The 16,343-nt window shown below is 46.5% G+C and overlaps 1 protein-coding gene across 3 annotated transcripts in view; it reads right to left on the reverse strand.

The window, feature by feature from the left end:
- Positions 1 to 15,995, reverse strand: part of AKT3 (AKT serine/threonine kinase 3) — a 161,972-nt gene extending 145,977 nt beyond the window's left edge. The window contains exons 1-2 of one of the 3 annotated variants that reach the window (XM_055714540.1): positions 15,838 to 15,995; positions 538 to 692 (exon numbers count right to left, since the gene is read on the reverse strand). In XM_055714540.1, the coding sequence (XP_055570515.1) occupies positions 538 to 583 (46 nt within the window). In that variant the 5' untranslated portion in view covers positions 584 to 692; positions 15,838 to 15,995. Of the gene's footprint in view, positions 1 to 537; positions 693 to 15,520 lie in introns of those variants that run through there. The other 2 variants (XM_055714539.1, XM_027801498.2) reach the window with 2 other exon arrangements.
- Between the last annotated feature and the right edge of the window lie 348 nt (positions 15,996 to 16,343).

The following is a 16,343-nucleotide window of genomic DNA, read 5'->3' on the forward strand; positions in this document are numbered from 1 at the left end:
GACTGGATTATAATTAGGAACATATTCTTTAGTCATATGGCTCCCAGGTCTGCAAAGTAATTAGGTGTATGCTGAGCTTTATGCAAGTATTATGTTGATTTTATGGGGATTACTTGCTTTTGTAATACAAACTGAACCACAGTTATTTCAGCATCTAGAAAGTTTCACGCCCAGTACCACATCCACAACAGCTTCCAGGCAACCCTCTACTGTGCACCTCTATTGCTACCTCCCCCAGCTGGCACAGCAGCCTACTTAGTCCGATACATCGGTGACAGCAGCTGCGACAGCCAGGTTAAGTGGGAACTGCTGAGTCCAGCTTCCTCTTCACTGCCAGTTACCCCCAGAAACGGGGCAGTGCTGAGGATTAAGTATTAACAAGACTGAGGCCTTAATGGCCATTAATTCCATATGGTCAGATTAGCTTGCTGCAGATCAGCAGATAAATCAAGAACACTCACATGCATAACCATGTAATGCCACTGCGCACAGCATACGATACATCAGAAGAACTTCCCATTAAAAGGTAGAACTTACCCCTCTTCTGAACCCAGCCTTCCTTCACAATGGTAACATCGCTCATGATGGCTCCACTCTGAACCCCCAACTCAAAAGAGTCTTTCTTTGAGTTATCAGCTTGTCTGTTTGGCTTCTCTTCTGCAGCTCTTCCCAATTTCTACTGATGAGTCAGCCTGGAAGGAAATATTACAGAAAGAATTTAAGTCTTTTCTGGTTTTTTCACTTGACAGCCAACAAAAAAGTCTCTGTTGATGTCTTCAACTGACTGAGCTCATATTAAAAATCTGCCTTTTTTTTTTAATTAACCATATAACAGAATCACGTTTCTAGTCTTAGAGCACATTTTCCATGAACACTCTGATACTTAAGAGAAGCAGAATGTGTTACATATTAAGTTGTACGGCACTGTTACAAAATGCAGACAATAGAATTCTCTTGGACTAACGCAGAGGATGCTGTTAAATGAAAGGGTGCCGGTACTGCTTCACAGATCCAGCTGTGAACCCACGGCAGCTTTAACCATTCCCACATTTGTCAGGACCCATGCAACAGACAAGTAGCTCCTCTACAATGGCAGAAACCCAGCTTCTTAGGAGTACAAATTAACCAAAAAAAGCCAATGTTTAGTTTACGAAAAGAAGGAGCGCACATTCTCCCGAGGCTTTAAGCCAGGCAGTCACAACGGTGCTCTTTTCCCTACAAAACTCAGCTTGCAGGGGACAGAAGGGAAGTTAGCGCTGGAACAGGACATGCCACTCTCAGAAGCCACAGCCCTCTCTTCTGACCACCTCACCCCCAGAGCACCCAACAGCTGTGAAGAAGAGATAAACAGCACTACAATTGAGTAGGAAGAGAAGCCAGAGGGCAGGAGAGGTTTCCTTTTGCAGCAGGACTGCCTTTCCCCTCCATCCTTCAGAATAAAGAGAAGCATTCAAATAATGCTCATCTGGAAAAGGGTGGGAAGCCAAGAAAAGGCATGTCTCTGATGGTGGAGGAACATCCTTCAACGGCTGCACACACAGGCGCACACGTGTACACAGTGCCAGCACGGAACAGGAACCCACACGCACATTTAGTACTAGCAAATGCAGCACACACATCTCCATTTAGCAGACTGACCAACAAACGTAAACATGTGAAACAAACACGACTGCGCTAGAAGCAATCTGCTTAATTAACGAAGGGAGAAAGGACTGGGAAAGAAACCAGTTTAATTCAATCAAGTACACGCTAAAAAACAAACACTTCTACACATACAGGTTATTTCTTATTTACCATTCGAAAAACGTGTATTTGCACCACACAGCAGCTAGATGGAAGGCTACTTCTGTACGGATGCTGTGCCGTGCAAACAAAACTCGGTACCAGTAACTTTTTTCCAGCGGTATGCAACAAAAAACGCAGTACAACCTGATGTTACAGCAACACCGAAGTGTGTCCATTTTTCAGTTTTACTTTCAGCAAACTATTTATTTTTTTTTCAAAACCTTGCAGTATTTCGGCTGCGTAAAAGTAAAAGCCACGATGCTAAACTCATTAATACTGCAAAGTTGAAGTAAAATTCAATATGGTGCCTCTGAGACACCTCCATGGTGCTGGCAGATAGGACAGTAAGACCAACGCAGGCGATGCATCTTGCATTGGCATCATACCCTGTAGCATCTAAAAGGACACCGGACACTTGTGTTTACACAACTGCACCCTGCCTTAAGACTGAAATATTGTTTAAGCTTTCCTAAGAGTTAAAAAAAAAATGCTATGTACAAGGTTTTGGAAGAACATGAGACCACTTCGTTGTTCTTAATTGATCTGGCTAGCTTTAGCTGTTTAGACTTTGCATCACGTAAGTCACATAAGGCAGAAACACCCAGAACACACATTTCCACATCCTTCACCTTACTGGTGTGAAGAGTTATTTTCTGGGTCATACATTATCAGAACTTTTGTTTGCATGCTTCAAACCAGAGGTAAGGAAATCTATCGTGGAAGGAGATCCTGACAGATCGAGGCACGCACCCGACAGCAGGCTGCGGTTTTGCCGTTCTGGATCACTGCAGCACCGTATCAGCTCTTCATTACAAACACGCAAATCACTACAAAGCCAGAGGTGAGTGTCAAACAACCGTGACCTAGAAGTAGCTGTTCTCTGAAGGAAGCGTATTCAAATATCTAAGTACGATTTTCCTACAAGACTTCCATTGCATTCTTTAAGAAGTGATCACAGGTGAATTTTTTTCCAACTGTAAAGACAAACCACCAATGTAACACATAATAGTACTTAGCTTGGGCTGGTACATGCTGCAATAGGGTTTACACTTCTGGCAAATTTAATGTACTTTCCCATTTTGGTGTGTGCTTATGAGAAGTGCAACAATTTATTGTTGTTGGCCGAGACTAAGCTATAAGAAAGGAACTTCTGTACTAAGCAGCAATAATCTTGTCTGCCTGCATATTGATCATGAAGTCTGTGATTTCAGTAGACACCCAGTTTTAATGAATGGATTTATGCTTAAAGCTCCCTATTTACCCACTGATTACAATTAAATTAGTACTATTCAACCAAAATCTGATCTACGACGAATTTTCATGTCAGCCAGTGTCCCAACAATCTCAAGTGTATGTCTGTAGGACTGCATCCCACACTGCGTGTACTACTTTACTGAACTGTCATTAAAACCCCCAAAACACAAAAATCAGATAAAAATGGTGACAAAATTAACTGAATTATCACAGAATAACAGAATGGTCAAGGTTGGAAGGGAACTCTGGAGATCATAACCTAGTCCAAACCCCTGCTAAAGCAGGTTCACCTAAAGCAAGTTGCACAGAGCCACATCCAGGTGGGTTCTGAATGTCTCCAGAGAAGGAGACTGCACAGCCTCCCTGGGCAACCTGCACCAGCACTCTGGCATACTCAGGATGAAGTTTTCCCTCATATTCAGATGGAAATTCTTGTGCTGCAGTTTGTGCCCATTGCCCCCGGTCCTGTTGCTGGGCACCACTGAAAAGAGCCTGGCCCCATCCTCTTGGCCTTGAGAGATTGTAGACGTTAGTAGGATCCCCTCCAAGTCTTCTCCTCTCCAGGCTGAACAGGCCCAGCTCCCTCAGCCTCTCCTCATGAGGCAGACGCTCCAGGCCCCTCATCACCTCCGTAGCCCTCCGCCGGACCCTGCCCAGCAGTTCCCAGTCTCCCTTGACCTGGGGAGCCCAGCCCTGGACACAGCGCCCCAGGTGCGGCCTCCCCAGGGCAGAGCCGAGGGGCAGGATCACCTCCCTGCCCCTGCTGGCCACGCTCCCCCTCACGCACCCCGGGGTCCCGCTGGCCCCTTGGCCACCAGGGCTCACTGCTGGCTCACGGGCAACTTGCTGCCCACCAGAACCCTCAGGTCCCCTCCGCAGAGCTGCCCCCCAGCAGGTCAGCCCCAGCCCGTACCGGTGCGTGGGGCTGCTCCTCCCCAGGGGCAGGACCCTGCTCTTGCCTGTGCTGAACCCCACGAGGTTCCTCTCCGCCAGCTCTCCAGCCTGCCCAGGCCTCGCTGAAGGGCGGCGCAGCCTTCGGGTGTATCGGCCGCTCCCCCCGGCTTCGTGTCACCTGCCCACGTGCTGAGGGCACGCTCTGTCCCCGCGTCCCGGTCACCGATGGGCAAGTTGAACAGGACCGGACCCAGCACTGACCCCTGGGGAACACTGTGGGCCACAGGCCTCCAGCTGGACCCTGCGCCGCTGGTCACAACCCTCCGGGCTCTGCCCTTCAGCCCGGTCTCAGTCCACCTCGCTGTCCCCTCATCCAGCCCACGCTGCCTGAGCTTACCTACGAGGATGTTATGGGAGACAGTGTCAAGAGCCTTGCTGAGGTCAGGGTAGGCACCATCCACTGCTCTCCTCTCATCTGCCCAACCAGTCCTGCCATCATAGAAGGCTTTTAGGTTGGTCCAGCATGGTTTCCTCTTGGTGAACCCATATTAACTCTTCCTGATGACCTTCTTTTCCTCCACATGCTTAGAGATGACCTCCAGGATGAGCTGTTCCATCACCTTTCCAGGGATGCTGGGGAGGCTGACCAGCCTGTAGTTTCCTGGGTCCTCCTTCTTGCCCTTTTTGAAGCTTGCATTGACACTGGCTTCCCTCCAGTCCACAGGCACCTGTCTTGTTCTCCATGACCTTTCAAAGATGATGGAGGGTGTCTCGGCAAAAACATCTGCCCGTTCCCTCAGCACTCGGGGGTGCATCCCATTGGGGCCCGTGGATTTATGGTGTCAGGTTTGCTGAAGTGACCTCTAACCCGAACCTCCTAGACCAGGGGGAAGTGTTCCTTTCTCCAGACTCCTCTCTTGCCTCCAGGGTCTGGAAAACCAGAGGACTGGCCATGGCAGCAAGGACCAAAGTAAAGGTGTTGTTCAGTAACTCCACCTTCCCTGTATCCGTCGTCACAAGGGCACCCACCTCATTCAGCAGCAAGCCCATATTTTCCATAGTCATCCTTTTCCTACTGATGTACTTGAAGAAGCCCTTCTTGTCCTTGCCCTCCCTCACCAGATTTAACTCCAGATGGATCTTAGCCTTCCTTACCACCCCCTTGCATGTTCTGACAACACTCCTATGTTCTTCCTGAGTGGCCTGTCTCTTTTTCCATGTCCCATAAACTCCCTTCTTCTGTCTGAGTTTTGCCAGAAGCTCCTGCTCATCCATGCAGGCCTCCTGCCCCCTTTGCTTGATTTCTTACTCATGGGGATGCACCGATCTTGAGCTCGGAGGAAGTGATGCTTGAGTATTAGCCAGCTCTCTTGGTTGGACTCCCCTGCCTTCTAGAGCCCTAACCCATGGGCCTCCTCCAAGGAGGCCCTTGAAGAGGCCAGAGTTAGCTCTCCTGAAGCCCAGGGTTGCAATCCTACTTATTGCCCTGCTTCCCCCACACAGGATCCTGAACTCCACCATCTCATGGTCACTGCAGATAAGGCTGCCCCCAGCCTTCACATCCCCAAGCAGTCCTTCTTTAAGAGTACAAGGTCCAGTGGCACACCTCGCCTTGTTGGGTCCTCCACCACCTACACCAAAATGCTATCATCAGTTCTCTGCAGGAACGTCGGGGCCTGCATGTGCCTAGCTGTGTTGTCTTTTTAGCAGGTATCAGGATGGTCAAAGTCCCCCATGAAAACCAGGGCCTGTGACTGTGAGGTTACCTCCAATTGCCTTTAGAAGGTCTCATCGACTCCCTCATCCTGATCAGGTGGCCTGTAACAAACACCCACAACCGTGTCCCCCACGTCGACCTGCCCCTCAGTTTTACCCATAAACTGTCGACTCATTCTGCATCCACCCCTAGGGAAAGCCCGATATGTGCCGGTTGCTCCCTCACATATAGAAAGCAACTCCACCACCCGTCCACGCTGACCTGTCTTTTCTAAAAAGTACACAGCCATCCACCACAGCATTCCAGCCACGCGAGCTGTCCCACCATGTCTCTGTAACTTTAATGAGATCACAGCCCTGCGACCACACACAGATCTCCAGTTCTTCCTGCTTATTCCCCGTGCTGCGGGCGCTGGTGGACGGGCACTTCAGAGAGGTAACTGAGCATGCAGGTTTCTCAGGAGGGGTGCAAGAGGATCCACCCTAGCCATGCACACCCCCAAGGTGGCTGGCCTTCTGGTACTCGCCTCCAGAATTATCTCCAGTTTAGCTTCACAATATTACCAGGAACAACTTAAGTAGAATTATCAACAGTTGTGTGGTTATATTGATGGCTCCCTTAATGGGTAATTAAAAGTCAAGCTGAAGGAGATAAATCAAAGGATTTAAAGACTAATGAAAATAAAGGTTACACATTCACACTACACTTTCAAGAAGCCACTTGTAAGCATCTGTAGAATTATCCCTTATTAAATTCCTTTGAGGCTTTCTAAAAGCTGTATTCCTTTACTCTGAAAGTCACTCAGCAAAGCTCTAAAAGAGCAGATTTTTGAGAATTACGTTACCATGACCAAAACTGACCTTAGTGAAAAATAGTCCCACAGAAACCTTCTTCTCTGAAGATGTAATAAAGGATTGTCTACAGACATAAAGGAGTTGCCTGAAACGCGTGGAACAAGAACTCTCATATGAAAATAGCATTTCATCTACAGTTCAACTATTTTAAGAAAAGCTACAGAAATGTTTACTCTGCACAGCTGGCACAGAACTTAAATTTTTGTTAGCAATCAACTCTGCCCTCCTAATGCGCTTCAAGTTTCAGTGGTTGGTATATAGGAATTTTTACAGTTTCCCTTATTCCTATAAGATAAACCCAAAGAAACAGGGACAAAACGTGTAAGAAGTGAAAATATTTTGCCTTCCAGCTGCTTCCTACAGGGAAAGACTTGACTTGTTTTTATATACATTCCAGCAACTGCAGAACAGGTTGGATTGCTTTTTTTTCCCCCAACGTTATCAAACAGAACTTGGAAGATATGCTTCCAACAGTACATTGTGTGGATCCTGCAGACAGTATCAGATAGTCACGTATATGCATAATACATGCAAGAACCAATTGCTTGCACGCTTCATGGTGCGGGTGTAAAAATTTACTCCATCGCAGTCAGTCATGTGAAGAAGACACCTGTATTTTTTCTGGCAAAAAATAGTAAAACTTCTCCTTTCTGCTTTGGAACGCTCTTAAGCCACTTCTATAGCGTTAGAGGAAACGCTTCAGCACACTTCTGAAGAGCTAGTATTACACCTCGAAGTTCCCAGCTGTATAGGTCGCAAAGGCATCTTTATGAACAAAGATTAAGCAGAAGCTATTACCTGCAACAGAGTTCCAGACCCCCCCACCAAGCCTCAGTTTTCCCAAGCCATGGTGAAAAGTAGCCAACACCTTTTCAGTTTTCACCCTGAACTGCCAGAATAACAGCAATATAGAGAAGAACCAGCTCCCTTCATGATGCTACCACATGGAAACTGTAAGAGCAACCATTAAAAAAAGCAACAGACCATTCAGTAGGAAGACACCTTTTCCTCAAGCTGTATTTTTACATTAAAGGATGTTCTCAGGCCCATCACAGCAGTGAGGTACCTCCACCGAGCCAGTGGATGGAGAGAAGGAAGGAAATCCCTTCCAAGCAGAAGGACTGAAAACAGCGGTTCAGGTCTACACTTAACAAACAACCAGTAAGTGTAAGTGAATAATCATCAAGATTCATAAGAACAGACAACACTCCCTTGGAATCTGGGCATCCTCCCATTTCCCCCGTGACAAGAGACAGCTGAGTAAAGAAGACAGTGCCCATAAATTCAGTGTAAATTGTATGATTCAGGTCTCTGTTGTAAGAACTTTCATAAACACAGGCTCCTACTTTCAACAATTTTGGAGCTGAGAAAAAACAGATACTCTCACATTTACCAACTCAAGTTACCAGAGAGAATACCAACAGGATCCGTTTCAGCACTTCCAGAGACAATCCCTGTAACTTCTTGTGGCATTATCAACTTCGTGATTCATCCAACCTTATTCTTTTAATGTATGAGGGAACTACCATTTACCCTTTTTCCAAGCAATCATCTGTTTAATAATATGTTTTGGGAGGAAAAAAAAACAACAGCAAGCCAATCTTTCTGATTCCCTTTGTCTGACTCACTGAGATTCTTTGGTCCTCATCGTAAGCAGAGCCAAATCTCATCATCTCTGTATCTCCTTATTTCTCAGAAAGGTAACTGAAGAATTTTGTGCATGCACACAGAAAACACACACACTACAAAAAAAAAAAAAAAAAAAAAAGGCAAGCAGCTCCCAGTCATCTAGCAGCTTCCATCACACAGACTTTTGTTTTCCAGTGCTCTGGGGGCTTTTTTTTTCATAACAGATCAAGCTCTTAAGAAGTTTTCTCAAATTTGACTTTGAATTCTCCAGGAGAACCAAACAGGCTGTAACTGTCTCCAGCACCAGCTGCAATCACAGAGCAAGGAATTCAAAAGGTACGGCTCTAAACTAAAAACAGAGTTGTCTTTAGGATTGGAAGCTGTGATCCAAGTTTTATTTATATGAAAAACTCATGCATATCCTCTTCCCCTACCAAAGTCATTATCTAAAAGTCTGGTCAAACAATTAGAGGATATATTGCACATCATCAAAAATTACACAAAAGACAATGTTGAAGAACAGAGGTTCCTACAAAACCTACTAGATAAAATTAGCAAGTATCACTAATGGAAGAATCACATTCAGTTGAGTGCTTTATCTAAAAAGTATAGAGTATTTATACAGGCTTTTACAAACTACCTGTTCTAGAATTCTGGTTATACTTCAAACACAGCAGAATGGATTATGTCCCTTTTTATGGTCTCAGGAGGACTGACTGATTTAAATACTATCACTGCTTAAATTGAGAAAAAGGAACCTGCAGACAGATAGTATTTGTCCAACTTATTAGAGTCAATTTTTTTTTAAAAAAAGGGGGCAAAACAAAAAAAAATACAAAACAACACATAAACTGGTTTGACAAGACAAAGAAATCAAAGAAACAGGGTTATTAAAAGACAATAAATCCTGAATTTATAAAATGTTAATCTTTATCTACACACAATTAAGACACTTAAAGACATCCCCAAATACTTTCCTAGTAGAAATGTTCATACTTTACAAACTTTTAAAACAAAAATAAATAATCCCAAAATATCTCCACGATAGGCATTGTATTTTTTAAACTATATTTCGTACCAAAAGCCTCAATGTCTGTAAGAATATCAGTATCAGAATTTTGTTCCTAACAACTATTTCAGAGCCCTTGACTTGGAATAATGAGGGGGATAACAGGAAAATGGCACTGCCTACACCTTGTGGTAAGGAAAAACAACATACTTCGGAAAAGATGAACAGCTCTTTTTAAAGCACACTTACGTGTATGCTTTGTGCCTTAATATTTTCAGTGTTCTATTTTCACTTTCAGTATATCAAAAAGCTGCACATAACTAATATATGCTCAGATAAGCCTAGCTGGGAGACTACAGGCACGCTGAAATATTAATATACAAGTTAGATGTTTTACTTAGATTCTGCAACTAAGTAAGTTTATCAGGAAAGAAACCATCACTCTGTATTTTTTTCCTATTATAATGACAAAGCAAGTTATTTTAAGGGACAAAGGTATAATTAAAGTAAGGTGAACAAAGCCACCCTTGCCTTTGTTTACCGAGGTATAAAGGAAGTTTCTAAATGTAACTAAATTGTTTCTTTAGAATCCCATGTGAAACATTAACAACCCATTGTTTTGCGTGGCCTTTATTGACAAAAATGCTTTAAATCCTTTCTGTCCCCATCCCCCTTCCCCCAATCACACAAAAAAATAATCAAAAATCTGGCAGCAGCAGAGTGATAAAATGTATTAAGAGTATAGGTCTGAAATTCAACCAGAGTACATTTAAAGTAGAAAAGGTGAAGGGAGGGCTAAAGTTACACATCAAAAAAAGTTACTGAGAAAACAAACTCGGGAGAGTTTTGAGACTTAAAGGAACTCAAACCAAGGACTAGCTGAGTATCACAACTATTATAATTATGGCATTCCACTCAACACTTCAAAATACACGTAATAACTTTAACTTGCTGGGGATTAATGTAGGAATACTAATTCTTGCCTTTTTAAGACAAAGCTCCTTCGCCCTATAAAAAAATATTTTAGTAATGACTCAAACAACCAAGCGAAATTAAACCCAAGTTCCATATTTTTAAAACAAACTAAAATTTACTTTCTATGTCTACACTACTCCGAAAAAGGTAATCTAATTTTCAAACGTGCAAAGAACCTCGAAAATCCTATTCATTCTGAGATAAGAGATTTTAAAAGGTGTCTTCAAGAGACACAAGATCAAGTTTCATTAAGCTTATATATTTAATCGTTTGTATGACAGTAACTTTTCTGCAGCACAACATCGTATTGTACGTATAAAACACCGAGCACACTGTTGAAGATAATAGAAACCAGAAATCTGTGAAGTGCTATGAGTAACAGCAAAAGGGAAGTACTGCGATAAAAATGTGTTCTCAAACTATTAATATAAAAGATCGGAAAAGTTCAATGACATGTCTGCCAAGTAGCTCTCTCTTAAATTCTTACAGGAGGGTTTATTTATTTCCTGGATATTGAACAAATTAGATTCTGAATTGCCTCGCAACAATAGGAACGAGCTTTGTGATTCCTTCCTACAAGGCAATCAGATATTGCTGAACCTATGAACTGTCAAAAAATCTGACACTGCATTATGGCTAGAATGCAATCAACTTCTAACCCAAAACCTTTGGATCTGCTTGTTCACCTTCAAAAAGCATTCTTCCCACCCACTCGAGATCTGGATTTCCTAAGGACAGAAGGAACTCCCTTACATGAAGACCGTGCCTTTTTCAAAGGTATACTATTGCTGACACACGTCGAAGGCTAGACGCAGAGCCCATCAGATAAAGGCCTTTGGCAAATGTTATATGAAAAGCCAGATTATGTGAAACTCACACATACAACTTTCAACTCTCTGCCTCGAAGTACATCAACACATTTAGAAAAAGATGTATTAATTTTAATAAATTCTCAAGGGCAGGCTGCACCGATCACATATCTCAAGAAGCACACTAAATGCTTAGGGAAAAAAAATTACCTGTGTTGGTAGAAATTTTTTTGCAAGATTTCTGGGACTCAGCTGAGAAATGCTGTATTAACTGTGGTGCTAAATCAGCTGTTTCAGCTAAACCTGAAGTTTGTGACTGTTGGGCACGGTCACTCCACACTACAGAAAGACAGCGGTGAGGCCTTCAACGACCTGAGCCAAGCTGAAGCAGGCTCTTCATCTTCACTCCTGCTACAGGAGGCACTCAAAAGAACTTCACCACGTGGACAAATGCGGGGAAGTCTGACAAACCATGCTGAGAGGTCATTCCGACATGCCTATGAAATACTGAGGTCCCACTTGCATTCTTGAGGGAATTTAAAAGTTACTACTGTTCTTTAGTCAGGATATTTGGGGGGGGATATCACAGGGCAACAATTTGTTCTTAATGCTATATTTGACCAGGATGACTCACACCTAGACACTCAGATCAAAACATGTGGAAAGAGAGGATTGGTCAAGATGGACTGAATGTATATTAGAATACTTAATCAAAACGTAATAAGCGTTGATACAAATAGCACCAAAAATCAAAGAAACATTTGAAGTGACCAAAAATAAGCATCTTCATATATACATGCCAAAAACACATACTCTCCAGGGACAGTAATGATATTGAATACCGGGGGAGATTTTTTTGGAAGTATTAACTTCACCACAGCTTCCTACTACACCTGAACACCACCTTTAAATAATAACAAAAAGAATCTGCTTGAAATGCATGGCATGCCTCAAAGCTACCCAAATGCCCATACCTAACGTTGATCTAGAGCTATGGAACAAGGACAAAATGCCAAATAACCAACTACTACACCCTTGCATGTTCTGCAGAACTTCCATCAGTATGTATCAGTGATCTGTCTAAATAAGCTTCATTTATAAATTCTTCTCTTCATATGGGTAGCCTGGAATGTTGTCCTTACAATTAGTCAAGATGAAAGTACAAAGTAAAACTTTAAAGATTACTTTTTACACTGTGTAAAAACACTGAAAAGTTAGCTTTCACACTCAAGGTTGTTTGGGTTTTGGGGGGTTGTTTTTTCCTCTGGCTTTAACAGATTATTTTTTAAAAACACTTTGAATCACCTTTTCCATTTACTCTGTAACTTATCTTTAGAAAATAATCTTTGCTACACCACACTAACTTGTTGCAAAAAAGAGCAACTAGTGCAACACATTTACCAAGGAGACCCTGCGATGGTGGGGAAGCCTCTTTTGAACAACCCAGAGGAAAAGGTGCTGGATGGCAAGAGGGATGCTCACTGAAAACACACCTTTCCTCACAAGCAGTGCAGAACTCCCTGGCTGTGCTACGAAGTATCCCCTGCCCCCTCCACAGCACTCTGATTAGGCATATCCTAACAGAATGAGAATTCGAGATGATACGAATTAAACTTCTAGAACAATTTGGAAGGGCACTGAAGTTGGCCATCTTTTCCTACAGAAGACAGTACTTCAAACAGTAAGCAGGTTGCAAATATAACACGAACACCGAAAATAAAAGCAACATTTTAATTTTGAATGCAAGTCGTGGGTGCGGGCGTTTAACTGTTCCCCTCCTTTTGAAACTGTTACTGCTGTTTGCAAAGGGAGTACTGCATGTTTTGAACAGAATGTTTACTTTATTAGTTGGGGAAAAAAGAGAACAGAGGGCTTTTGGTATACAGCCAACTAGCATACCTACAAAACATACAGTTGCAGTACAGTGCATTACTTTTAAAGCCATCAATTCATTTATGCATTATCCGTGTCAAAATGGAAGTATGGCACAACAAAATTTTCACCCAGTGTACTTCAACGTCCTTCCACTCTCCAGTGTCAATTAAAATTAGTAGTACACACAAGCCATGAAAGATGCCAAAGAATATTGGGTCACCTGTTGCAAAGCTGAAGCTGGGCTAGCCTGTCACCAAGTCTACCTCCCCTCTGGCACTACCGGCCCAAAATGAACTATAACCAAACACGGTTCTAAGAAACTGTATCTTCTTCATACTAAGAACAGCAAAGATATTTCAAACATGTTGTTTAACACAAACCACTACAGTCATGGTGTCAATCCAGTTGAGTATTTCGAGTTTCCAAGCAAATAATGCTTCTTGGGTATAGCAATGATTATTCAGTAGGTCTCTAAATTGGGAAAATGTGCACCCAGACAGTGAAAGAACACTCAATCAATCAGCGCTAGACAAATTCCAAGTAGTCTGAAGGTTCTTTCAGTTATTATACAAACTTTAGACACATGCTGCTTCAAACTGTAGTCGGAAGTCATGGACCCTGGTAACATCTTGCAAACAGAAGCTTGGGTTACAAACAATAGCAAAGCTCTAGCAAGTGTTTTTGGGTTAAGCTTGGAAAAAAACCTCACCAAACTATTTCCCTTTTCACAAAGCATTTGTTACAGCATCAGAAACTCAACATTTCCTAGTGCACATTTATGCCATCCAACCCTTAAAACTGCATCTACTTCAACTGGGGCAACATAAAAACTAAAAATTCACATTGACTTCCCACAGAGCCACAGCTTTTTGCTTAACTACACATCATCTTCCCCCCAAGCGCCAAACAAATGAGGTAGTAAGATGCTGAAATACTGCTTTCTATGAACCTATTTAGGAAGCTAAGGAGACTACCAAATTCATTCAAACCTAGTTAGGGTAAGCAGGAATAGACCATAGAATAAACTGTCCAGAACAAGACAGTCTCGTTAATATTACACATATATAAGCACACACCATGCACTTAGGAGCAAAAAAAGGAGTTACTCTAATTATTATGTGTAGCCTTCTAGGAAACAGAGACTTTTTCTTATCTCTGAAGTTTTTCTTTGGTCCTATGTGAACTTGACTTGCTCGTTACATCCAACCAAAATATATCCACATGGACTATAATTAGCAATCCAATCCAGTTAAAGATATTGGGGTCAACTTAAAGGCTCCTGTAAAAAAAAACAAACAGTCCTACAAACACAATCTTCTTAAGTAGTATGCTTACTTTAAAAGTCAAACTAAGCCTCCTTCCCTAGCTCATGGCTACTCTTCCCATGTTCCAGTGCAGAAGAGCCAGAACTGGCCTACACAGAAGCTGGCAGAAGGAAGAGATCACGCTTAAAGTGCAACTTGTCGGAAGCGTAGGTCTACTTATTTACTTATTTGCATGCTGGTTTTGCTTTGAGAAATAAAGACCTCTGTACGCAAAACAGGGGGGCCACGTTTGCCTACCAGCAAAGTTTTGGCAAAGCTTAAGCAAACATCAGCAGAAGACACTGCTGTGAGTGTCTTCAGAAGTGAAAAAAGGTGGTGGCGCAGGTATCGGGCGCATCCTGAGTCCCGTAACAACCCTTAGAAGCAAATCAAGCCTGAGAGGTGTTTCATAAAAACAATGAGGCGATATAGATACAGAGGAGTCAACTAAGAATGACATTCAGGAGAAGAATTTAGAATAAAGGTCAAGGGAGATGAAGTTGTTTATTCCTTTTCAGCTGTAAGACAATATAATGTTATTAATTTTACATACACCCTTTGGATAGTGCGCCACGGGGGAAGGCGACAGGAGCAGCCCTGGGTGTTTCGCGCCTCTTCCATTCCCATCCAGAAGTAAACTCTGTGCTCCCGCAGAGCCACCCAGCAGCCCCGAGCCCTCACCGCTCCCGACATCACCATCATCTGCATCGAAACTACAATATATAACGGGGCGATCCGGCAACTTTGTGCTGGGCGGCGCTGCGCTGACCCGGCCCCGGCCCCGGCCCCTCTCCCCGTGTGTGTCCCCCCGCCCCACCCCCGGGACAGACCCCACCGCCCCGGGGTGAAGCGGCCGGTCGGCCCCAGCAGCCGCCTGCGCATCAACTTTTACATGTGGGCCGCGGCCTCCATGATGGCCGGGGCGGGCGGGGAGCCGGGGGGGGGCGGTTTGTTTACTTGCAGCCAGAGCCGCCGCCGGCGGCAGCAGCAGCAGCAGCATCACTTGAGCGAGGCGCTGCCACCAGCGGCCTGCTCCCAGCGCGGGGGGGGACACACGACCCCCGCACCCCCCACACTCGCAAGTTCCCAGCGGATAAACCCCGCACCCGCCTCACGGACGGACAGGGATCGGGGGGGGGGGGGGGGGCGGGGAGGGGCCGCCGCCGCCGCGTGGGAACCGCCGGCCCCGCGCAAGCAGCGCCCCCGGGTGCGCCCCCCCCCCGCGTTACATAACCTCCCCCCGCCCCACCCTTCCCACCTCAGCCCCGCGCCGCCGGGAGGGCGACCCCCCCCCCCATCCCCGCACCCCTCCCCGCCGGCAGCGCTAGGCCACGGGCGCCCCCCGCCGCGCTCCCCGCCGCCCCCGGCGCCGCCGCCCCAGCGCCCGCCGCCGCCCGGCCCCTCCCGCCCCGTACCTGCAGAGGCGGCGGCGCCGCGGGCGCTGCTGCGGAGCCCGAGGGCGGCGGCGGCGGCGGCTCCGGGGGGAGAAGGGGAGGGAGGGCGCCGCTGCCTCCTCCCCTGTCCCCCCGCCGGTCTCGGCGGTCCCTGGCGGCCGGTGTCTCCGCGGGGGCGGGAGGAGGCGGCTCCGGCCCCAGGGCGCTGGCGGGCGGCGGCGGCTACATGGAGCTGCGCGCCCCGCTACGCAGGGAGGCGCCCGGGCGGGCAGCGCGGCCGCAGCATCGATGCGCGGGGTCAGGAGGGCGGCGGCGGCGGCTCCCCCCGGCGCACTCACCCCGGAGCCGCCCGGGCCCCGCTCTCGGCTCCTCCCGCCGCCTCCGCCGGGCTCGTTATTGACTTTCAGGAAAACTCCCGACGTCACTGGCTCCCCCCGAGTGTCTCCCCCTCCGCGGCGGCGGCGGCGGCGGCGGCGGCGGCATCCCCAGCTCTCGCGAGAAGCGCGGCGGGGACGGGGGGGGGACGGACGGGGAAGGGGGGGGGCCGCCAGACAGAGCGGGGGGAGCCAGACAGAGGGGGGCGGCTGAGGTGAGGGGGGAGCGGGGGAGGCGAGGCGAGGCAGCCCGCCCGGCGGGCAGGCAGGGCGGCAGCGGCAGCGGGAGCCGAGCGGGGCGGCGTGTCCCGGCCGCCGGCGGGCAGCGGGAGGATGGATGCGGGCAGAGGCGCCCGCCGGCACCGCCGCGCACGGCGCTTCCCTCCAGCCTGAGGCCGGGCGGCCGCCGGGTCCTGCTCCCGGCTGGGACGGGGATGCTGGGCCCCCCGGGCCCCCCGCTGCCCGCCCGG

The sequence above is a fragment of the Falco cherrug genome, chromosome 6 (assembly GCF_023634085.1).
Source record: "Falco cherrug isolate bFalChe1 chromosome 6, bFalChe1.pri, whole genome shotgun sequence".
Lineage (NCBI taxonomy): Eukaryota > Metazoa > Chordata > Aves > Falconiformes > Falconidae > Falco > Falco cherrug.